Source organism: Mya arenaria, chromosome 4, assembly GCF_026914265.1.
Source record: "Mya arenaria isolate MELC-2E11 chromosome 4, ASM2691426v1".
NCBI classification, from domain to species: Eukaryota; Metazoa; Mollusca; class Bivalvia; order Myida; family Myidae; genus Mya; species Mya arenaria.
Window position 1 is genome coordinate 68,238,429 of NC_069125.1, and position 27,017 is coordinate 68,265,445.

The 27,017-nt window shown below is 37.3% G+C and overlaps 1 protein-coding gene across 1 annotated transcript in view; it reads right to left on the reverse strand.

Annotated features, from left to right (window-relative positions):
• Positions 1-4,708: 4,708 nt before the first annotated feature.
• Positions 4,709-27,017, reverse strand: part of LOC128231028 (germ cell nuclear acidic protein-like) — a 29,741-nt gene continuing 7,432 nt past the window's right edge. Inside the window, exons 2-3 of the mRNA XM_052943452.1 lie at positions 5,248-5,423; positions 4,709-5,162 (exon numbers count right to left, since the gene is read on the reverse strand). Of these exons, the coding sequence (XP_052799412.1) occupies positions 4,709-5,162; positions 5,248-5,423 (630 nt within the window). The remainder of the gene's footprint in view (positions 5,163-5,247; positions 5,424-27,017) is intronic.

Here is a 27,017-nt window from a genome sequence, read left to right on the forward strand (position 1 = left end):
CGGTCAAAAGCTATTCATAGCTTATGTTAAACTGTTGATGATAGTACCCGACAATAAATAAATATTGACTTGACTTGACTTGACTTGACTTGATGTTCACGATTGGATTTCATTGAACGGTAACCTTGCATGTGTTTGTTTTTGTCCAGCACGTGACATTTGCAATGTGAATGTCAGAGATATACGTATTACTATTGATCCTACTAGTATATGTGCCTCTGAGAGGTTTTCGTACAAGTGTTTAAAGCCAAAGCTTTCATAAAACTTTTTTTTCAAAATATGAACAGCCACTATTTTAATCCTTTTTTATGAATCTTGGCGGGAATATCAATTTACATACAAATATCATGATAGAACCAAAACATCGTATAAAAGGAAGATATGGTTGGCCAAACACTATAATAACAGGATTAGTTCTAAAATTTCTAATACATAAAAGATAACCTACTTATTTGTAAAACATGTAACTATGACCTACATGTATACTTAAAGTATTAACATTTAAATTCGCCCAAGTTTATGGTAGTATTACTATTTCAGTTTTCACAGTTCATGCAAAGATATTGGTCAGGCACACAGAAATATTTTGATATAATTACTTACATAATCTGAATAAATCAATAATATTGTTCGGTTTATCACCATTCCTTAAATAAATTGCTTATTTTTGTGCCCGACAAAAAGGTACTTTTGGCCTCATATCTTTATGCTTTTGTCCAAATATCTTAAAACATGTACGCAGGGTGAGAGTGGTAAAGATGTCCGCCTCTACACTAAAAGGTTGTGGGTTCAAACTTACCACTATGAAACGCCAAATGTACATAAACTAAAAAATATTAAATCAATTGGAGGGATATCTAATTCAATTTATGAGGTTGAATGAATTATAAAGCTATTCAAATCAATCGAATCGATATCTAATTCAATCAATGGGCATTGATTTGACAAAACCATATATTAAAATGATTTGGAGAAATTTCCTACTGAATAAGAGAGGTCTCTAATTGAATTGGAGAGCTTTGCAATTCAACTGAAGAGCTCATCAATTAATTTGATATGGAGATTTCTTCAAGTGAAGTGTAGAGCTCTCCTAATGACTTGGAGAGGTATGTATAGTTTATGCATTGCAACTACAATTATTATGATTTATGTTATTATTGTGTATTTTGGTCGATTTTTTACCTTTGTTCACTTAAAAATATGACTGGATTCAAACATCCTCAAATTGATGATGTTATCTATCTAATTGAAACCCTCTTTAATTGAATTTAAGAGGTCTCTTATTATTTAAAGAGTTCTTCATGCATTTAAGTTTATATAAGACACCAATTCTACATAAACTCAAATATTTGAAGAGGTCTAAATAATAAGACACCTCTTAAAATAATTAGAGACCTCATCAAATGATATGAAGAGCTCTTCAACTTCACTGAATGCCTCCTTAATCGATTTGAAGAGGTATTTAAGAATTTGTTGCAATCATTATATAAATAATACAAGCAACAGCTCAATTACAAATATCATTATCTGAATTATAGAGCTCTTAAACTCAATTGAAGCGATAGCTTATTCAATTCAATACTTTTATTTCTCTCAAATTTTAATTGATTTTAAAAGCTCTACAATTCAATTAAAAGGTCCCTTATTAATTGATGCCATCATTAATTCAGTTGGAACCCACTTTAATTGAATTGAAGATGTCTCTAATTATTTAAAATATTCTTCAAATATTTGTGTTTTAATATGGAGTTCATGACCTCTTAAAAGAAAGTCAATGCTGGTTTCTACCCAGAAAACGGACATGAGAGCGATTTATATCAGATTTCGGCGAGCTAGGTTAAATTAGAATTTAAGAAAAAAAAAGACATCTGCTATTTAACTATTTATAAGTTAGGTTTGTAGTATGTCTAAGCCGGATAGTGAATAAATGCAAACTTATTCATTACATGAAGTACTCCATGAAGAAGAGTTAAAGGCGCACGGTATTAGAAATTATGGGGTTAGTAGGTGACCCGATATGGGATATCGCCCCGTAAATGTATATCACATATCGGGTCACCTTCTAACCCCGTAACGTATATATCGCGTCGACAACCTGTTTACATGTTTAAATGTTTCGTTTATTCATCGGAATCGGAAAATATACACCTTTATGGTACGATATAAATCTTGTGACCCAATATGGAAAAATATGGGGTCACCGCGTGACCATTCCTGGACAAATGACGTTGCGTTATTAATGTTGGAGGCGTGATCCAAAAAGTGTTGTTTGTTTTGTTTTGTTTTGTTTTAATGCATTGTCATGTTGAATTCATTTGACTTAAGTCTTTAATCATCAAAAAATAAAGCAAATGCTTTAGGTACATATACTGTAATATAAGCCTGTTTAAAAAAAATGATAGCTACGTGGTAAAAACCATAGTAAACACACACACACACACACACACACCAAAATATCGCTAATTTGTTTTATCTGTACCTAAATCATATGCATTTTGTATCAATAAAGTCAAATAAGTTAAATAATAATAATAAATAATTTATTTAAATAAAAAAAACATGATGTGTTTGCATCAACCTCTATATGTTGTGCGCCTTTCAACACACTCGTTATGTTTTGGCACCATTTTTTGTTTCCACGGTGAAAAGACATATTACATATTAAAACTATTTTATTCTTTGATACTGAAATAGCAGAAAAAAATACACTATGCGTATAAAATATTCTGGTTTAAGTGTGTGTGTTGGGGGGGGGGGGGGCGAACGCACGCCGGAACCAAGGAAAACTTAGAAATATGACAACAAAGCCATACGCCCACAAGGATTCACACACTAACATGAGGATAACTTAACCCTTTAAGCCTTTTGTTGAAAAGCGTTACTAACGCTATTCAAAATCGTGGACTTCAAATTCATTTGAGAATACATCAATATCAACATTTGTCAAGGGTTCCAGCCGTCAGTATCTTAGTTTTAACACTCCAAATGATTTGCCACACTTTATTTCGTAATTTAAAAAAAGTGCATTTTACCAAAAAAAACATGAGCGAATCCCTTTAAAAGAACAGAGTAAATGGAACGGCTTCAGTTGAAAAGTGTTCCCCGTGTATCAGTATAACTGATTTTAGTGCTATGTCTCCTTCAATCATTCATCCGTGGTTTCATGTTTGTGTTAATCTATATTTGGCAAAAAGGAAACGTCTACATCCTTCCCATTGGACATTATGACAAAGCACGTTCAAATCTCATAATTAATTACACATTCTTGGTTATATTTAACTCTTGAGAACTTAACTTTTAAATGCATTATTTATATGAATATTAAAAGCATAGACAGGTATTACGAAAAAAAAAACGTTATGGAGTGACCGAACTCATGGAAAGTGACAAAACACGATCAAATCCACGATTTTTATGGAAAACAACAACAGGAGATTGAAAAAACTTGGGTCCATAAGATTTGCTATACGTTCGGTTCCAGGAATATTGCATGGGCTGGAATTAATAGCACGAACGAAAAAATGCCTGGGCGCGTTTTAGATTCCTCTTATAACACTCTCTCATCGCAGAAGTTTTTCACAAGTGCAGCACCCAGCACAGCGCCAGACACATATACCTTAAATTGTTCTGGAACATATTTTTCTATTGGTAGATACGGGGGTTTGCTGAATATATCATCGGTTACGTCTAAAACGGGCTCATAGTGGTCATTATGGTGAAGCAAGTTAACGTTGCATTTGGCCGTTGAATTCATTGGCGAATTTTTTGTCCAGCACATTTGTCCTCCGTATTTTCAGTATACAAACACGTTCGTGTTCAAAATTGTGGCAAAAGCCAAAATTTCTACTATATCCGTCCCCTACTGCCACATTTCCACATTTCCGTTTTATTTAAATACGAAGATAAAGTTTCATCTGTATTTCCTTCAAAGAGTGCCGAATTAGTTAAGATGTAATTTACAACGCTATAATGTCTTACTTCGGTGTGGTAGCTTTGCACTCCCGATAGCAAATAGCTAAATGTTCTAAAAAAGCAATTGCCATCTCCTCTCATTTGTGCCGTATTGGCAGATATAATAACTGGTCTGTTCTGAACCTGTCTGTGATAGTTCCTTACTTTAATATCCAATATCTGGCATTTTTTATATTGGCAAGTATGACCAACCGGGCCAAATGATATGATGCTACTCGTCTCTACGTGACTTATTACAATAGCTTCGTCTTCATCAATACATACTTTTTTTAAGGGAATTCCCTTTTCTTGATCTTATCTTTTGTATTGTTTGCTTGCGGTGTCTGGTATCTTGTCACGCTGACTGGCGGTGTCTGGTGTCTTGTAACGCTGACTAGCGGTGTTTGATGTCTTGTCACGCTGATTGGCGGTGTCTGTTGTCTTGTCACGCTGACTGGCGGTGTCTGGTGTCGTGTTACGCTGACTGGCGGTGTCTGGTGTCTTGTTACGCGCTTACTGGCGGTATTTGGTGTCTTGTCACACTGACTGGCGGTGTCTGGTATCTTGTCACGCTGAATTGCGGTGTCTGGTGTCTTGTCACGCTGACTGGCGGTGTCTGGTATCTTGTCAGGCTGACTGCCAGTGTCTGGTATCTTGCCACGCTGAATTGCGGTGTCTGGTGTCTTGTCAGGCTGACTGGCGGTGTTTGGTCTGGTGTCTTTTCATGCTGACTGGCGGTGTCTTTTGTCATGTCACGCTAAATGGTGGTGTCTGGTGTCTTGTCACGCTGGATGGTGGTGTTTGGTGTCTTGTCACGCTGACTGGCGGTGTCTGGTGTCTTGTCACGCTGAATGGTGGTGTCTGGTATCTTTTCACGCTGAATGGCGGTGTCTGGTGTCTTGTCATGCTGTCTTGCGGTGTTTGGTGTCTTGTCACGCTGACTGGCGGTGTCTGCTGTTTTGTCAGGCTTACTGGTGGTGTCTGGTGTCTTGTCACGATGAATGGTGGTGTCTGGTGTCTTGTCACGCTGACTGGCGGTGTCTGTTGTCTTGTCACGCTGAATGGTGGTGTCTGGTGTCTTGTCACGCTGACTGGCGGTGTCTATTGTCTTGTCACGCTGACTGGCGGTGTCTATTGTCTTGTCACGCTGACTGGCGGTGTCCGTTGTCTTGTCACGCTGAATGATAGTGTCTGGTGTCTTGTCACGCTGACTGGTGGTGTCTGGTGTCTTGTCACGCTGACTGGCGGTGTCTGATGTCTTGCCACGCCGACTGGTGGTGTTTGGTGTCTTCTCACGCTGACTGACTGGCGGTGTCTGTTGTCTTGTCATGCTGACTGGCGGTGTCTGTTGTCTTGTCACGCTGAATGGTGGTGTCTGGTGTCTTGTCACGCTGACTGGCGGTGTCTGGTGTCTTGTCATGCTGTCTTGAGGTGTCTGGTGTCTTGTCACGCTGACTGTCGGTGCCTGGTGTCTATATATTTACATTAGTTACAGGACAATAATATCATATCAACAGTATGCATTTTGTTAATATATAAAAGATCTATTGGTTTATGGCGATATACTATGTACAAGTCTGAATCAAATCTGTCTGTCTACATCAAAGGTTGTGATACTATATAAATAAATGTAATTATAAAATATCTCCCTTAATGTCGGCCGTATTGCGCGATTCTAAATCAATGATATATCAATATAATGTGCATGTCACCACTTGTCAAAATAGTGTTTTTACGCACACCAATGCATATAACTGTCACACGGGACCCCTCCCGGAAGACGGTTAATTTTGTTAGGGTGCGGCGGGGGATCAAACCTGCGATCCCTTGATTTGTAGTCCATCGTAATAAACTAATAAAGACTACGGTACCGCCACTTCATGAAAAGGATATTACACCATAGATTACATATATACATAACCATGCTACTTTCACATAAATTCGACCTCGATACCCACTTCAAAAGATGTACGTGAAGTTAGCGGCCTAGCGGCCTAGCGGCCTAGCGGCGTGAAGTTAGCGGCCTAGCGGCCTAGCGGCCTAGCGGCGTGAAGTTAGCGGCCTGGCGGCCTAGCGGCCTAGCGGCGTGAAGTTGGCGGCCTAGCGGCCTAGCGGCCTGGCGGCCTAATTATTTTTTCTATGTCCAAGCAATTGTTAATGCGTTTTTTTTAAAACAATGATAAATCAAGGTTTTTTATTCATATAGTTACATAGCGGCCTTAAATTGTTATCTATTCAGAATATTTTTCTTTACCTTTTATTCTAAAACAATTTAAAATTAACTGTTTTATGCACAAATTATCACTCTGAAGCGTTTTTCAACTTTTTTTCAAAAAAGTCGATATAGCACTTCAGCGGCCTAGCGGCCTAGCGGCCTAGCGGCCTAGCGGCGTGAAGTTGGCGGCCTGGCGGCCTAGCGGCCTAGCGGCCTAAAATGGTATCCTATTTCAAACCATGTATACATGCATTTTCTTCTAAAACAATGACATATTAACTGTTTTATGCACAAATTAACACTTTGAAGCTATTAGCGATTATCAACAGGTTTTTTTCAAAAGTGTCGATTGAGCAGTCAGCTATTTCAAAGCATTAAACATGCCTGTTCTTCTAAAACAATGATATATTTACTGTTTTTTATGCACAAATTATCACTCTGAAGCGTTTTTCAATTCTTTTCCAAAAAAGTCGATCGAGCACTTCAGCGGCCTAGCGGCCTAGCGGCCTAGCGGCCTAGCGGCGTGAAGTTAGCGGCCTGGCGGCCTAGCGGCCTAGCGGCCTAAAATGGTTTCCTATTTCAAAGCATGTTTACATGCATTTTCTTCTAAAACAATGACATATTAACTGTTTGAATGCACAAATTAACACTTTGAAGCTATTAGCGATAATCAACATATTTTTTTTTTTCAAAAAGTCGATTGAGCAGTCAGCTATTTCAAAGCATTAAACATGGCTGATCTTCTAAAACAATAATGTATTTACTGTTTTTATGCACAAATTATCACTCTAAAGCGTTTTTTTATTTTTATTTTCAAAAAAGTTGATCGAGCACTTCGGCGGCCTAGCGGCCTAGCGGCGTGAAGTTAGCGGCCTGGCGGCCTAGCGGCCTAGCGGCCTAAAATTGTTTCCTATTTCAAACCATGTATACATGCATTTTCTTTTAAAACAATGATATATTAACTGTTTTTATGTACAAATTAACACTTTGAAGCTATTAGCAATTATCAACAGGGTTTTTTTCAAAAGTGTCGATAAAGCAGTCAGCTATTTCAAAGCATTAAACATGCCTGTTCTTCTAAAACAATGATGTATTTACTGTTTTTAGGCACATAATATCACTCTGAAGCGTTTTTCAAAAAAAATTTCAAAAATCGATCGAGCACTTCAGCGGCCTAGCGGCCTAGCGGCGTGAAGTTAGCGGCCTAGCGGCCTAGCGGCCTAGCGGCCTAAAATGGTATCCTATTTCAAAGCATGTATACATGCATTGTTTTCTAAAACAATGATATATTATCTGTTTTAAGCAAACACTATCACTCTGAGGCGATTATCAACCTTTTTTTCAAAAAGTCGAACAAGCAGTCAGCTTTTCAAAGCATGTGAACATGCCTATCCTTTTCAAAAATATGTTGATAATCGCCTCAGAGTGATAGTCTGTGCATAAAAACAGTTAACATATCATTTGTTAAGAAGAAAATGCATGTATACATGCTTTGAAATAGGAGAGCATTTTAGGCCGCCAGGCCGCTAGGCCGCTAGGCCGCTAGCTTCACGCCGCTAGGCCGCTGGGCCGCTAGGCCGCTGAAGTGCTCGATCAAATTTTTTTGAAAAAAAAAACAAAACAAAAAACAAAACGCTTTAGAGTGATAATTTGTGCATAAAAACAGCAAATACATCATTGTTTTAGAAGATCAGCCATGTTTAATGCTTTGAAACAGATGACTGCTCAATCGACTTTTTTGAAAGAAAAAAAATATGTTGATTATCGCTAATAGCTTCAAAGTGTTAATTTGTGCATTCAAACAGTTAATATGTCATTGTTTAAGAAGAAAATGCATGTAAACATGCTTTGAAATAGGAAACCATTTTAGGCCGCTAGGCCGCTAGGCCGCCAGGCCGCTAACTTCACGCCGCTAGGCCGCTAGGCCGCTGAAGTGCTCGATCGACTTTTTTGGAAAAGAATTGAAAAACGCCTCAGGGTGATAATTTGTGCATAAAAACAGTAAATACATCATTGTTTTAGAAGAATAGGCATGTTTAATGCTTTGAAATAGCTGACTGCTTTATCGACACTTTTGAAAAAAAAACTGTTGATAATCGCTAATAGCTTCAAAGTGTTAATTTGTGCATAAAAACAGTTAATATGTCATTGTTTTAGAAGAAAATGCATGTATACATGGTTTGAAATAGGAAAAAAAATTAGGCCGCTAGGCCGCTAGGCCGCCAGGCCGCTAACTTCACGCCGCTAGGCCGCTAGGCCGCTGAAGTGCTCGATCAACTTTTAAAAAAATAAAATAAAAAACGCTTTAGAGTGATAATTTGTGCATAAAAACAGTAAATATATCATTGTTTTAGAAGATCAGGCATGTTTAATGATTTGAAATAGCTGACTGCTTAATTGACGCTTTAAAAAAAAAATGTTGATAATCGCTAATAGCTTCAAAGTGTTAATTTGTGCATAAAAATAGCTAAGATGTCATTGTTTTAGAAGAAAATGCATGTATTCATGGTTTGAAATAGGATACCATTTTAGGCCGCTAGGCCGCTAGGCCGCCAGGCCGCTAACTTCACGCCGCTAGGCCGCTGAAGTGCTCGATCGACTTTTTTGAAAAAAAGTTGAAAAACGCTTCAGAGTGATATTATGTGCATAAAACAGTTAATTTAAAATTGTTTTAGAATAAAAGATAAAGAAAGATATTCTGAATAGATAACAATTTAAGGCCGCTATGTAACTATATGAATAAAAAACCTTGATTTATCATTGTTTTTTAAAAAAAAACGCATTAACAATTGCTTGGACATAGAAAAAATAATTAGGCCGCTAGGCCGCTAGGCCGCTAGGCCGCCAACTTCACGCCGCTAGGCCGCTAGGCCGCCAGGCCGCTAACTTCACGCCGCTAGGCCGCTAGGCCGCTTGGCCGCTAACTTCACGCCGTTAGGCCGCTAGGCCGCTAGGCCGCTAACTTCACGTACATCTTCAAAAGTGTGACGGGGATTTTTTTTATATAAAAGTAATTGTAGAAATAAAGTAAAAGTGACTCAGCATAAATACTCTGCACGCTATTACAAAGCATACCATTTTGGGTCTCTGTAAGTGGTCCGATCAAATCCATTCCTATTTTGGAGAAAGCGTCCGACTGCGCTGGTATTGAATGTAGAGGTTTGAACCCTTTCTCTGACACGAATCGCAGCTGAACCTTTTTGAATAGGCCTTTATGGTAGTAGCGCTGTAGCTGTACAGATTAAATGTACTTTATCTCATTAAATGGTACGACATGGTCCAAAATATTGTATATATTGTATATTGATATAAAACAAAATTAGTTAGGAGAAGCAGAAGATCATGTGACGTTTATCTTATTACAGATGTGTTACAAACTCTTCAATTACATTCAAAATGACCTCATCCATACGCTAATTGAGACTTCATGGCCAGGGGGATCCAACCCACCCTCAAACATGGACAACCAAAAAAACTTAAAAACTAACTCAATTATACAAGTAGGTTTCTAACGTATATGTTGCCAATAGGTCAGGGTGGGATGGACTCCGCGAATGTATGAAAAGCAAGTTCTTGGTACTGATAAAACTCATCATACAAGGCATGCTGCATAATTGAGCAGATTCTCGTGTACCAATTGTACTAACCATACGCCTATGGGGAAGAGGAGAGCTAAAAACCTCGCACCATAGCGCTATGCTGTTTGTTTTACTGATCACCATTCCATAATGGTTTCAGTGCATGTATGCAAAGTCCCTTTACCCGGTCACGACAACGTCACAGGTTTAAAATCCAAAACAGTAACTGTCACATTAACAAAAGCCCCCAAAGCAGGTTAGTGTTGAAAGTAAAGGTTGTATGTACATGAAATAAGAAGTTGAGTAAAGGCAATATCTCGATGAGGTGAGCATTTGACCGATGTTCCACGAAAGTCCAAGTTCAAGGCTTGAACCATTGAACTCAACTGTGAAACTCTGTGAAACTGTGACCTTTATCTTGAATGGCGTGCCTGGAAAATTGGTTCTGCACATCGTCGCGACGAGGTAAAATTATGACCAAAGTTTAATGAATATCCTACATAGGCTTTATTATACATTGAGTTTAAAATAAGTTCAAGGCTCCAACCTTTGACCTTCAACTAGCGTGCCTGGTAGGTGTGTTGTGCACGTTTTCACATTAAGTGTACATTTGACCAAAGTTTGATGAAAATCCTTCAAGGCATCTAGAAGATATGGAGCGGACACAAACGTTCAAGGCTCAAACATTTGACCTTCAACTGTGACATTGACCTTGAACCAGCGTGTCTGAAAGGATAGTTCTGCACATTGTCTCGATGAGGCGTACATTTGACCAAAGTTTTATGAAAACCAAGGCATTTAGGATATATGGAGCGGACACGAGTGGGGACGGACGGACGGTTCGTAAACTATATGCAATCGACGTCCCTTCGGAGACATAATTAGGTCGATGTCAAATTTGGTCGATGTCAAATGTTGGAGGATGAGAAATGGTCACAGGTAAAAAATGCACGAGCATTGACGCAGTGAAGCAAGGGACGTTGGTGCTAGACATTTGGTCCTATTTGGTCAACCTCGTATGGACGAACGGACAGGAAGATCATTATATGCCCACCATTAGTAAGATGCCCGAATTCTGCCAGGTCTTACCGACGACACTCTAGAGCGACAAACAAGCCCGTCGCAACGACAAATGAGAAAGAGCGACAACGCCATTACAAGATGAGTATATGAAAATCATATTTACTTGCACTTACGTTTTGTTTATACCCAAGTGTCCACCATGGGGTTGGCCGTGCACGCTATTCAATACACCATCCAGCTCCAAGTCTCCCAACACTCTTTTGCCGTAAATTATAGTTTTGTTTACAAACGCCACACCCCTTTCTTGGAAAACTATTCTGTATATATATATATATATGGTCAATGTTTTATCCTGATGCTTTTGACATAGAAATTATGAAAATAAAAAAGGCAAAAGGCAAATAATCGGGCGGGGTTTCGAAGTCACGATCTACCCACCTTACGACTATTAGTCCAAAAACATTATCTAACGCGTTAACCACTCCACGGTAACATAAAACGTAAGTATGACTCGTTATTTTATCTAATATCACAATTATGAGGGCTTATTTGAGAAATCGGGGAATGCAGTGCCATATAAATATGTTTAATCTTCACACGTATTGCGATTATTTTGTAAACATATTGTTTATGGAGTTATAAAACCGATTCTCCCATCAAACACATGCATGTTTACAAACGAAAGTAAAACATTTTCACCAATTTTCAGCTGAATTTCAATCAAGAAGCTTACATTTAAGATAAAACTATATCATCGAGTGCTTATATTTTGTCGGGAATAAAAATGACCGCCTGTTTACCGGAATAAGTATGTTCATTCTCTTTTTTCTGGGTTGAGCTGTAGCCAAACGCCAGGGAGCTGGAGCCAAAGCATAGTTCGAAGAAGTCCAAATGTCAGTTTTCAAAATTTAACATATATCTAATGCGACGCATCAGTTTATTTTGGAATACTAAACAAAAATATTAAAAAGTGCAATTTGGCAATCTGTGAACGAATGCATTTATGTCGTTAATGAGGAGTGAGTGCTGACATATTAAAAATGAACGTTTCATGACTCTAGATCTTATATTTTTGTAGTTTTAAAGGACACAGATTTGATAATTAAGGTGGGATGGTTGGATGCACTGACGCATGGTCTTGAGGGCAAATCTATATGCCCCTCTTAAGCGAAAAACATTGTATTACTCCTCTCTAATGCACGGAAACGTACAGAAACGGCAGCATGTGCTGTAAAAGACGGAGTGGCTAGGGGTCGGACCCCCTGATATTTGAAAAGCCTGTCTTAAAATATGTTCATGCCACCACACGCTCAAATTTAAATCGGACCACTTTCGATATAGAAGGTTCCCTGATTGGACACATTAGAGACCCAACATCCGCGGTAAAACACTATATTGTTTTCTCGTTCATAAATAACTGAGAAAGGAACAATTTTGGTTGTCAATATTTCAGGATGAGTTTGACCCCAGGCATTGTAGTTTGGATCCGCGCATGCTTAACGTTGTATAATGCTGTTGTTGTCATTGCTTTTATTTAATTGCTTGAAATTAAGAACGCCTGTATGCGTACATATACTTTTTCCACCTGTTAAAAAATTACCCCATTTGTGATCAAAATTTAACGACTGATCACTTTTCAACGATTTTTGGATCAAAACTTAATGTTGAATTGTTGGCAGGGTCAATTCTCAACGTTAAAAAATGACCCCGAGTCAATTCTCAACGTTGAAAAATGATCCATTGGGTCTCTTTTCAACGGGGTCAAACCAGTTTTTGGGTTTTATATAACATGAACTAAATATACTCGCGAGGACAATTTTTACCCATCTCAAATATGGAGCAAAATATTTTTACTTAAACGTTCCGACAATGACGGTGCAAAATAGTTTCGCTAGTATTGACTTACATTCTTACTAAGTATTTATTTAAATTCTTTTGAAATTAAGCAAACCTTTTATGAACTTTAAACCGATTTGTAAATAATATGGTCAGGCGAGAATGATTAAGAGGGCCAAGACCATAGGAGACTGTATCAATCAGATATGGCACATATATACATTTTTATTATATTTCACCCCGTCGCCACTAAAACTGAACTTAAAAGTTTAAAACCAAGTTTAATGGGCGCATACCTACTTTTATCTTGAAGAGCATGAATGCACAAACTCCTTTGTGAATTCATGTTTAAAAATTCAACCGGGTTTTCGAGAAATCCAACTTTTTATTTTATTGTTACAGAGTAAATTTTCAAAATGTTATACAACTGTTATGCATTTTAAATAAAAATACAATGCGAATGTTAATATATAAAATAAGTTTGCATTTGAAGCCAATGGTAAAATGCATGGTCACTTGCTGGTTAGCAGGAAGATAATTATAAAAACAACATTATCGACAACAAAACTCGAACGATATATATGGTTCCCTGCAAACGGAATATTATTTCTTTTAATAGTTATACTCAACAAAACAATAGTTTAATGTATTTTAGGCGGCAAAAACTCGCTAAAATCTTTTTATTCAAATAGACATTTTGTAACAGTCTAGTATAATAGGCATTGCAATACAATTTAGTATTAATATGGTACCGCACAAGTACATATCATTTGTATTTGTCACCATTGTGCATTTTATGCCTCATGGGTCTACGAAATCTGGTTTATTATAAAAAAAAAACTTGCCCTTGAAAAAAAAACTTGAAACTTGAAATTATTATATAAAAAATCGAAGAGGGAACTGCCATAAAAGTAGTGTCATCCTTGTAGATATGTTTCGCCTTCTATAAATGTTTATCATCACAGCATTTTTAGATTATTTATTTTATATTATTTTATTGTTTATCTAAAATATTTCGGTGATTTGGGTTACTGTTTGTTTTTGTTTTGTTTTTTATTTAGGAAATGCTTACGATTAGCTGAAGCATATCAGTGAACAATTAATAGTGTAACATTTGCATGGGGTACCTAAAGTCAGAATTAACAGGATTTCGCCACCACTGTTAAGTCCCCCAATTTGTTGTCTTGAAGAAACTCTATACTTTATGTCAGTAATGTTTATTTAATATGTTTTCAGCTATGTCATACATTTTTTGCATGTGCGGATACAGTTACACAACGCGCCATTATAATAACAAACCATTTGTGTATACAGTATGTGCTAATTATAGTTCTTTACTTCATCTTCTTTGAAACTGAGAGCTGCTATATCATTATGTCACAATATGTCAACACACACTAAACATGTTAAGTGTAAATAATGTGTTTCAGTCACAGTGACCTTGACTCTAAGGACCCAAAATGCAATTACCTGAAACTCTTCCTTTATAAGTTTGATCACGATATGCCAACACAATCAAAAGAAATTCAGTTTCAACATGTGTTTTCTATTTTTAGTAACAGTGACCTTGACCTCAAACACAATATCTTGAAACGTCGTTATACATTATTTTGGTAAGATAAATACCATAAGACTTAAAACAGGCTTGAAAGTGTCCAAAAATGCTACCTATTACCATTTTTTTTAGCTATACAACACTATAAGGTAAACCTAGTTAAGATTTGCGAATGCCACTTAAGAAGTAACAGAATAACTGGTTAACTAGATAAGATTCGTAAGAGTCATGATACTTATCTCACCGAAAAAAGTTTCGCGAATATTAACTAGATAGCTATATAATTATCGCAAAATTTGAGTCGTTAACACGAAATAATTCGAAACTGTTAACAGGTTATCTTACGGCAGTTAATTCCACCAAAGCGTACGACTCGAGTAAGGGTTTTGGTAACTATATGTACGTCATAATACTGTTTATATAGCAATTTAAGAGGTACTTCACTTGAACATATGATAATCATTTTGCAACTGGCATCAGATTGCTCTATATCGTCTATGCACGTTGTTTACCGAGTATATAATTAATTCATGAAACACGGTTTCATTGAGACGAAAACAACAACACTTCTAATGCACAGTCACACCATAATGCACCAGTCAATTGTAACCACCACCACCCCAGGTCCGGAGAAAAGCGGGGACTTTGACTTTCGGTCCAGCAAAGCCCGGGAAAACTCCCCGCCCTACGGAGACGAACTGCTGGTAAAATCCCCGCCAAATGCCCCCGCACCCCAGGGACCCTAGGTAAGGCCCATTCCCCGCTATTTTTGGCGCGATGTCAAAACCACCGCATTCACCCGACACTTGGGGACCACCTGGAAGGTAAAAACTTTGTCTTGCATTGTTTCAGCATATACATAAATCAATACAATTGATCAATGATATAATGGAATGTAAATCATGATAATTTTCATTTCTCCATTTTGCATATGTAGCTTAGCCCCAAGAGGTCACAACTGAACATTAGCGACATGACCAATCGTAAGGCCAAATGTTTAATTACTCAGTTACTGTCGTATTCGCTTCTTTATATCCTATTCCAATGTGAAATAATATTTACAGTATTTATAAAGTTTGTTCAATCAAAACAGGTCAAATTAATGAAACAAATAGTACAAGGCCATGAAATAAATTGCCCCCTTTTAAAGAAGTGTGTCTGAGGAACTACACTTTTTTTCTTGCTTGGCCTATTATAAGTTTCATGTTTAGCTGTTCATCAAAAGTGATCCAATTTGTCATGAGAAAATCGTGATTTAGGATTTTTTATAGAAACTTCTGATGATCTAATAGACAACTTATTATAAATAAATATAATTTAACTGTTAGTATCAAGTTTCTATACAACTTTAAAAAATCCTGGGAATAGATCACTTTTGTAACACCACGCTCCCTCTAACCAACCAATCGGCATTCATTGTTCTTTTTTCATATACACGTAGAAGTTGTAAGAAAGTGAGATGTCCTGAACTAATATTTCAATGATTACCATTGAACGTAGTGATTCTACGCTCACACCGCCCATTCTTAAACATTAACATGTTACTTCATGCCATTTTGCTATTACAGGGTACAATGTTCGTAATTGTAAACCAAGGTTAACTGTCTACATCGGCTTTATAGAAAACATATAAAATGAGAAATGTATTATCCTGTATTTAAAAAATGTCTCATCATTGTGGTTAAGGCTTCATGGTAGGATTCTGGGGTCAAGGATACTGCGACTCAATCGCCAGCCAGAGACAACGTGGGAAGTTTAGTGTTAATTTTACGTACAATAACTTTCATTATGCTAAATATTGTCGTATTGCAGTGAAATAGTACTTTCATCTCGAGGGGTGAAAGCGAAATGGTTCTGTCTTCTTCTTTATTTAATGTCACTTAGAACCTTTTCGCATTCACCCCTCCAATTCTGGGCTTATATACTTATACTACTGCCGTACTGGTATCAAAAACAATGAATAAAGGAAAGAAGATGTACCTATATACGTATTAATTACTCTGGAGCATAGAAAATTACCATTACGTATGTACACAATTTATGAAAGTTCACAAAATTACAAAACACACAATGTGGGTAAATTCCTTGCATGCTTCAATGCACTAATCCAAGCAATTTACGACATTTAAAGACACTCGTTCATGTTTTTTTACGATCATGTTTTTTACGATCAGACATCGATTTAATTTTGTGTGAAATGTGAAAAAAATGCTTGTAGCAGTGATAAAACATCTGCAAAAGTTAAAATGTGCTCTATTTTGCCGAAAAGCGTAGGAACACTGTCATTTTAAAAATCATTTATAAATAGTGTAAGTTTACTGAATTCTGTTCAAGTGACGATTTGGCAGTTGCTGTCTGGTCATTGTTTATGGAAGTAAGTGAAATCACTCTATTTTAACATTTATCTTAAAGAATGTTGCCAACATTCAATATGTGAACGAGTCCTTTTAAAATAAACTAAAATGTAATATCATTGCGTTTCAAGGTGACAGTCCGCCCGTAAAATACAAGTTTCGGTAACAAAAGCTGAAGAAAACAGCATCCGTGACATGTTGACAATACGTTTTGCGAATATATGGCTATGACTAATTTACTTACACACTAGCGGATCCAAATCCGATCAAGTTTATTTCTATTGCAATTTAGGAGAAAAATGACCATTTCGGACTAGAAATTGCTAATAAAATATTGGAAAGTGTACCCCACGACCCCCTGCCAACACGTTAAACCAAGCAAATTTCGGTTCTGAGGGAGGAACGCAAGTTTAACGCAAATTCAGGATCCGCCCCTGTTAAATATACATACTTGTAAACAAATGAGTTGGCGGCCGCTACGTACAGCAACATGCGTTTGAGCCCTTCCTAGTCATGGCTTCCATGACTCGGTTAAAGCCTTTTTTGACGCATTGACTTTGGGCAGGCTATACTCTGGCATCATTTTAAGTTGGTGGGAGTCTAAGCCCCTTCCTGGGTATCTGAGCTGAGATATTAGCAATGGTTGTAGTAATTATAGCAGTAACAACAATAATAACACAGACAATGTCATTGTTGATTTAGATATTTAGTTGAACGGCTATGAATGGCGAATATGATTAGGCCAGGGCGGGTACATGATATCGATTGTAAACATATCACTCACCTTGTACATGTTCACGCCGCGTGGCTTGCGTCTTAGTGTATGTTTTGCGCTACCCGTTTTTCAGTTGTAATTCCACAGCGCAAACTTAACGGTCTATCTTCTTGTCCTCGTCGTGTGCTATACTTGAACAATTCCAAGATATTCACATATAAACATACAGCATGAAAATTTTTGTTATTTTTTCTGTCCTAGGATATACATTTGCGGCGGAATGTAAGTTATATTTATTTATATACTTATTTGTTATGTCTTTATTTAACAAAAATATATAACAATTATTCATTCATTATTATTTTTATCTTTATGGGACATTTAGTTTATTTATTTATTTTTATTTATTTATTTTTTATTTATTTTTTTCATTCATTTTATTGTTCATTCATTTTATTATGTGTCCGTACTTTTACCCGATTTATTTCTTGTAAGCCTTTCCTTCTGCGATTTGTTCACTGGTTTTAATAATATATTGGACAAATACACAAAAGATTGCAATTAACAAGCAAATGTATATGAAGCCAGCAAGTATTCATGTGCTGAGCATATTGATGTTTAGAAGTTACCTACTTTTTGTTGAAACAATGTTAAATCAACATCTTACTACATTGTATTTAATATAATCGAACAGTTGTCATCATTTTCTGTCTGTCATCATTGGTGATCCACGCTATACTTTAATACTCCCCCGCCGAAAGGCGAAGGGGATATAGTGTATGCGTGTGTGTGGTCAATCTTGTCCAGAGCATAACTTACAGTCTTTGAGCTATTGACTTGAAACTTCATATACAGAAATATCTCATTGATGTAAAGTGCAACCCACAGGATCTATAACATAAGGTGCAGTATTTTTATTTAGTTATTACCCAGGCCTGCAAAAAATTCATTTGGTTTGGGTTACCAGACTTCGCACGAAATGGGCGCCGACCCTACAGTTCTTAGTCAGTTGTTGTTGTTTTAAGTGTGCGTTTTAATTTGTAGTTAAAAACCTTTAAAGCATTATACAAAAGATTACATTTTTAAAAAAAGCTTACCTACCCTTCCTGTTTTTAAAAAAGATGTTACCCTAACCATACCATTTTGTTTTGGTCCCATTGGTAATTTCCATACTGATATTTTGTCAGGGACTTAATTTGAAAAAAAATCCTTGAGGTATTGAATTCAAACTACATGTTCAGACAGATCTCATTGAGGAAAAGTAAAGTGCATAGGATTCATAACTCTGAGTGCAGTATTTTCAGTTATCGCCCTTTGTTATTTTTTGTTCGGAGCATTACTTGAAAAGTCTATTAGGTTTTGACTTCAAACTTCAAGTAAAGATAGATCTTATTGAGTAGGGCAGTAGCATATAAACCATAGCTTATGTTGTAGTATTAATTTAGTTAATACCCTTTGTTAATGTTCATAAAAAATTGTGCGGGACGGAACTTGCACAGTCTTTGAGGTATTGACCTTAAACTTCATATTCAACTCCTTTCAGTTGAAAGAAGTGCAGTGCATAGAAACCATAACGTAAGGCGTAGTTGGTGCTGTTCGGCGGGATATATGGCAGTCTGTGTCTGCTCTTGTTAGAAGTAAAGTTGATATGAACAGAAATTTCTTCTATCTTCGAAAACATTTGGCATGCATACCAAGATGTTCATGGTGATATTTCTCCATTGTTGGCAGAAGGGCACGGGTGTAAATGCAAACATTTATTAAAGGTATTGAATTTACCAAAACAAAGCAGTTTGACATACTTCGTGTAACAATAAACCACTCGCAGGCATATATATGGATATGAATAACCTATGCAATGAACAAGATATGGATACAAGATAGGGATAGTTGCACATAAAATATATAGAACAAATTTTAATTAGGAATTATGTGTGCTCATTGTTTAAATCCTACTATGCAGCTTTACCACTTGACCCGCGGGTGTTTGTAATGTGACCTAAAACCAATGTGTATTTTTTCTTGTTCAAAGAATATTGCATAGTTTGATTACTCTTAGCTTGTCCATAAAGATAAAATTAATAGCTGAAAGAATAAGGAGGATAGTTCATTCGTTTCAATTGATGAAATGTTCTTACGAACAATACGGAACCCCTTCAATGTCCGTAATCCCCCTGTAGTGTCATTCCCCTGTAGTGTCCGTAACCCCCTATATTGCCCATAGCCCCCTGTAGTGTCCGTAATCTACCTGCTGTGTCAGTAATCCCACTGTAGTACCTGTAACCCCCTGTAGTGTCTGTAATTCCCCTGTTGTGTCCGTAGCCCATGTAGTGTCCGTGAACCCCCTGTAGTATCCGTAATCCCCTTGTAGTGTCCGTGACCCATGTAGTGTCCGTAATCCCCATGTTGTGTCCGTAATCTCCCTGTAGTGTCCGTAACCCCCTGTAGTGTCCGTAACCCCCTGTAGTTTCAGTTATTCCCCTACAGTGTCCGTTATCTAACTCCCCGCCCTTTTTTGCTGATGATTGTATTTGATGTTTTAAAAGTGTATACTATCGGACATATATAATGAGCTCTGCTGTATCCATGAATAATGGAGATGAGTTTTGACCAAGATATATTGTAATTAAGTGATAATTTCATATCACGTGTTCTCCTTTAATTTGACGACATTAATACACGTCCTGTATATTTAATTGAAGTATTCGGTTTATATGTTTTAGGATATTTTTTGTTTCTATATTTATCGGTACAGCATTTAAAAAGTATTGAATAAATATAGCCAATTCTTTTTTATAATAAGCTGAATAAGAATGTAGTGTCCGTCACAGAAATTAAACTCAATGTGGCCTCAATTCATAAACAAACAAAACAAAATGTACTTAACTTTAAAAATAAAACTAATCGTCAAAATGTGCTTGGTAAACCATAACGATTAAATACTTAACTGTTATACCACGTTAATCGTTTAGAATTTGGTGACAGTGCCCTTACTTATTGAGTCCAAATGTGTACCTTGACCTTGTAAGAGTTGACCATAAGATCAATGGTTTGTGCAAACTCAAAACTATTGCTATAATCTCAAACATGTACGCAGTGTCAATTACCTTGTGAACGTCATTCTCGATTACATAAAATGTTGGCTATATGCATTCAACGAACGCTGTAGATAGATAGATAGATAGATAGATAGATAGATAGATAGATAGATAGATAGATAGATAGATAGATAGATAGATAGATAGATAGATAGATAGATAGATAGATAGATAGATAGATAGATAGATAGATAGATAGATTCTTTTATTCCTCCAAAATTGACGAGATGAAGGATTTTAACCATAAAATAGTGACTTGCAAACAAGGCTTGAATAATTTCTCTTAGTTCAATTAATTTAATTTAACCTATATATAACCTTAATTGTTGATTCTTTCTCTAAAATTGCAGTTCCAAAATAAGTATCAGTGGCAGTAACCCAGTTAGTTTTAAGACAGTAAATTTGCATGCACAATTTAAAAAAGAAATCGTACACGAGTCTGAAGTGTTTTGTCACTTCGGTGATTGCTACTAGTGATGTAATCAACGTCATAGCTACGATACTTGTCTGCTACTAGTGATGTAATCAACGTCATAGCTACGATACTTGTCTGCTACTAGTGATGACACGTCATAACTACGATACTTGTCTGCTATTAGTGATGCAATCAACGCCATAACTAAGATACGTGACTGCTTCTTGTGATGCAATCAACGCCATAACTACGATACTTGTCTGCTTCTAGTGATGCAATGAACGCCATAACTAAGATACGTGATTGCTTCTAGTGATGCAATCAACGCCATAACTAAGATACGTGACTGCTTCTAGTGATGCAATCAACGCCATAACTAAGATACGTGTCTGCTTCTAGTGATGCCATCAACACCATAACTAAGATACGTGACTGCGTCTAGTGATGCAATCAACGCCATAACTAAGATACATGACTGCTTCTAGTGGTGCAATCAACGCCATAACTAAGATACGTGTCTGCTTTTAGTGATGCCATCAAAGCCATAACTAACATACATGACTGCTTCTAGTGATGCAATCAACGCCATAACTAAGATACGTGACTGCTTCTAGTGATGCAATCAACGCCATAACTAAGATACATGACTGCTTCTAGTGGTGCAATCAACGCCATAACTAAGATACGTGTCTGCTTTTAGTGATGCCATCAAAGCCATAACTAACATACATGACTGCTTCTAGTGATGCAATCAACGCCATAACTAAGATACGTGACTGCTTCTAGTGATGCAATCAACGCCATAACTAAGATACATGACTGCTTCTAGTGGTGCATCAACGCCATAACTAAGATACATGACTGCTTCTAGTGGTGCATCAACGCCATAACTACTATACGTGCATGAAAGCACCTTGAAACGTTTAACTTAACGTGTACAGTGAAGCTGAGTTGATGGCGACTGTAGTACCCCTCTCTATCCCTACAACAGTCGACTTAAAATCATTGTATGTAACATATTTCAATAAAATGTCTGCATTTTGGGTAATTTATTTTAGGGATTCACACCTTATTTATGCTGATTGTGCGTCATTGTATAAACACTAAACAGTGACTGTTAACTTGCTATGCTTTGCTTTACTGTAGTGTTTATAGAGTCCTTACGCACAATTGGTTTTGGCATTATCTCAAGAAATAATCAACGGACATGCATCTTTTGTTCACCCTGATGTATTCGATTTATTAATGAGAAATTAATAACTTAAGTCGAAGGTTAGCTCAAGACCCGTACAATCACTATCACACTTTAAAATATTCAATTTATAAAGAATTTGAAAATATTAGATGTGTAGTGTCCGTAACATTCAAACAACGGATATGTATTATTATGGCAAAACATGTGTAAGTAGCACATCTACAAACTGTTTCGGTTGTATTATCTTCAGTACGTGTAGGGTTATGCCGATTTTAAGTCAAACCTGCTTTTTAACACAAAGTGCAACAGGCTGTTTCTTTTAATGGGTTACGCCCCACAGCTAGTCATAGTAAGCATTAAACCGAATAAAAAAAACCTTAAATGGGTAAGAATGCACTTATAAATACTCATATTCATGTGTATAGATCCTAGGCCTAAATGCGCTATCGTCTAGACGGTCTGAGTAGGCAAATACAGTATTATATATATATATCAAAACCATTTAGAATTCAGTTCTCTGAGCCGGAATCCCAAACTCATGAGTGAATACGGGCCGTGGAATGCGTTTTCTTACAGAAGATGATAACGCTGAAAATAGGGTGGGTGGGGAAGGGTATTTCGGTATGTTACACCCGCCCATTCAGATGTTTGGGCGTGTTATTCGACCTTAAATATTGCTCTCCATCATTTTTGTTGTCAGGGAATCGTTCCAGAAATATTAGCTTTAATGATTACCACCTGACCGTCCTCCTTAACCGTGATACACGAAATGATCTAGCCATGTCGTATTCTATTCATTTCGAGATGCTATTGTATGATTTACAAAATGATATAGTCATTAGCTTTATGCTATTGTTATGTTTGGTTTAATAAACAAAAGATCGACGAAATAGAAACAATAGGTCGACGAAACACGATGACCTCCTAGCTTTCTGAAATTAAGGTCAAACATGCATAAAATAGTGACCTCGCTGGGTATCAGATACAACTTGGATGAATATCACTCTGAAGACAGAGTTACAGGCAAAATATTCTGGCACATTTAATATTTAAAGATACTATCTAAATATTTAAAACCTCAAGGAAACATATAATTGGATCAAGGGAATGAAGTATCTATGCATTTGTTTTTAATTCGAGCCGCTACATTAACTTCATCATAATAATTGAGAAGGAAAGGAGAGTCAGAAGTCATGAATTGACCGCTGCTTGACTTAATTATCATTTAATAATTGACTCTCGGTTCACGCGTTCCCTCTGGCAAGGAGAGACCGCTTGATTTCCTCCAATCCTTAATGTCTGAAACTTCGAACCAACCTGATGACCATGGCATATACGTTACTTGTTTTCAACGAGGTGGCTACATCTAGTCGGTTATCAGAGGCGGTCCGTCGCCTAGGGTGCTTAGCGTCCGACAAGTAGATCACCTTCGCCAGCGTCATCCGGTTTTGTACAGTAAGGTAAACATACGATCACTCTGTCTTTATCGCTTTAAAATAGTAGGTTTCTCTTTGAAAGCCTAATGCGTGATTTTTTTATTATAAATTTGGTGAAAAACTGCTTTTTTGTAAAAAAAAATCCTGCAACCTTCCTTTTTCTTTATTTAGAACAGGTTTCACATAATCATTATACACTTGTTTTGGAGAATAAACTACCCTTCAATGTGTTCAGTATATACAGTCGTTTGATTTGCCGAATCTGGTTGTTTGGCAGTGTCTGTGTGTGATCTTCCACCGGACTTCGTCATTCCCTAAATGTTTTATGGAGAAGCAAGTCGCCTGGCCTCGATTTGGTATATGATGTAACTTGAACTTTTTGTGAAGCCAATTTTCGTGTGTGTGTTAATACACGAAGTTTCGGCTAAAATTCCCAAGCTGAGCTAGGCAGGTCAGTCTGTGTCGTGATGGGGTGACGGTTTGCAATTATCAATAATTGGTTAGTTTAAAAATGGTTCGTAATCATACAATAGGGAAAGTTCAGCTCCAATAGTGTTGTTGCAAATAATTTTACAAGTTCAATGCAAATGTAAAGCTATTTTCTTAATCCTACATGTATATCCTTAAGCGGCATTGTGTTATAGAAATCTTTCATTCAAAACGGGGATAATTGGAGGTGAATGGTTGACGCCGATCCGGCTGATCTCTAAACAGTGCATAATTTTGTACTTATCATAAAGTAAGTCAGAACGATCAAAGTACAAGAGGAGAAGGTCAGCACACTGACAACAAACAAGGGCCAAAATGTTTCATAAGAAAACGCAGCACAGCCTTTGTCAAACACCGATTGATGTTGCGTAGTACGTGCTAGTACATGTATTTTACGTTTCATTAGTGTTGACTCCTACTACTGTTGTACATGAACTTTACATTTAAAGTGATATTGAACGACTAAATGCATTGCATGATCTGGTGACCAATGCTCCGTCAAAATTAGCCCCCCCCCCCCCTCCCCCCCAATATCACGTTTGGATGCCTGTAATTTTCGTTGATTTAGGAAGGCTTTGCTCAAAGTTTTTTTTTTTTTTAAATCCAACGATGGCAGGCATTTATAGTTGTTCGTATCCGTGTTAAGCATACTGCATACTTAACAATTTGTGGTAGCACAATTTGCATGGATCAATACACTTGAAAAAAAGAAATCTCGTATTTATGTTTAAATCCGGTTGGCGGTATGCCTGTTCAAATATGTTAATGGATATGATGCAATTGGTACAACAAATACATGAAGTCAAAGATTTGGACACAAAACAGGGAGTAACATTGGCATTAAAGTTACACTCTTATTCAAAATCAGTACATATACATGTATAACAAACATAAATTTTGAGCGATAAACCTTTAACTGCGTACAAAATTATTCCCTTAATGGCACTGCCACTCGGACATGGCAGGAATCATGAATATATTATTCGCAGTTACAAGTATTCCCTTAATGGCACGGCCACTCGGACATAGCAGGAATCATGAATACTCGATGCGCGTTTACGAACATACTCGGGTATGGCAGGAATAAGTGATAAGCTTTGGCTGCCCCTTTTCTTGTTGGCGTAATTGTCCAGCAAGACTGAATACTCTTTCAGCTGGCACTAGAGATGCTGTACACATATTTGTGCTATCAGGTTAGCCGTGTAGTAAACACACCATGCTTTTCCAGTATTCAAGATATTTGAGCTGCGTATCTGGGTAAAGCCAAACCAGTTTTGTACTTTGGACCTGGCCTCTTTCCCAGGGAAGAGAAATACGTAGAATGTGGCCAGTGCTAGGACGATAACCGGTTGTCTAGTTACCGGTAGCGTTTTTGCCGAAGTATAACTGACCCAAAAATGTCCGATTAACCGGTTTTCTTTTATTAAAGGTAATCTGATAAAAAAAATAATCAATTGATCAATCGGGATATAATTGATAAATCGGACCATCACTAGCAGGAATACTTGATGCTCAGCTACGAGCATGCCCCCGGCACTAATACTCGGACATGGCAGGAATCATGTATACATTAAGCACATACACGGTTGTTCCGTTGGACTCTGACATGGCATAGCTACGAGCATGCCCTTTGCACTGGGACTCAGTCATTACGGGCGTACATAGAAACGAGCATGCCCTTTGCACTGGGACTCAGTCATTACGGGCGTACATAGCTACGAGCATGCCCTTTGCACTGGGACTCAGTCATTACGGGCGTACATAGATACGAGCATGCCCTTTGCACTGGGACTCAGTCATTACGGGCGTACATAGCTACGAGCATGCGCTTTGCACCGGGACTCAGTCATTACGGGCGTACATAGCTAAGAGCATGCCCTTTGCACCGGGACTCAGTCATTACGGGCGTACATAGCTACGAGCATGCCCTTTGCACTGGGACTCAGTCATTACGGGCGTACATAGCTACGAGCATGCCCTTTGCACTGGGACTCAGTCATTACGGGCGTACATAGCTACGAGCATGCCCTTTGCACTGGGAATCGGACAGAAATCATAAATACATGATGCACATTTACGAGCATTCACGTTGCACTGTGAATCAAATATGGCTACAATAATGGACCAAATAAAAAACCATTTGTGAATTGTTTCGAGTTTGTCCGGGTGTTTACATGATAATGCATAAAGTGGTTCTGTAGAAGGATTTACAACTGAATATTTTAGCATTTCTTCAAGAAGCATCATTATTAACAATATTAACCCAAGATCACATTCCATGACACTGGGTTTCTTTGATTTTTTCTAATTTTGGTTGAAAGTGTGTTTCCAAATAGATTTGTGTTTGGTTTGCTGTACAACGTTATTGTCATAAATATAATGCGCCCTCCATGCATCTTTGATGTAAAGGTAATATTTTATTTCGCAAACACTTGGTCTTCAAACTGTGATGTCGGTGATTTAAGGCTTTCAGAGCGAAAACGGTTTGTTACCTTACATAGTCGAAACATTGGAGTTTTCTAAATATTCAACCTTAGAATAAGAATCATAGTTAGGTACTAAGGTGTTTATGCTCACCATCAGAATAAAACAAGGATTCTTTTATTAACAATATATAAGCTTACAGCCCGTGACTTGCACATGATTTAAACACGTGAATGTATGATGAGTGTTTAACTGTTGGTAAATCAATCTGTGTTATGAAATGCCAGATCGGCTTTGGTATTCGGGTCGGCAATCAAAACTATCAAAGTGAAATCTCATAATTCATTTTAATATTCGTATTTGCGCTAATGTTTCGCCGGCGAAATTATGATATACCTAACCGTAATTATCATGACTTTAAAGCATTTCATATGCTGACTTCCATTTAGTGGAGACAGTATACTTAAAAGTGTTCAGTAAATCAGCAGTAAGCCGTTACTATTACGTTGACTACAAATCTAATATTTTCTTGACTTCTTGCCTTTATTACTTCGGTGTCGACTGGTTAGAATGGCTGACGCAATAGGGATCACCAGAAATATGTACGTCGTAGTCGGCGGTGGCGGAATCTGTGTCTCATATTCTTTGGAATGTCTTGTTGTACAGTCCTCCTACTTTGAATTCACAATGGTCATAGTCATTGGTTGACCGCTATCAATTTTGGTGTCAATAT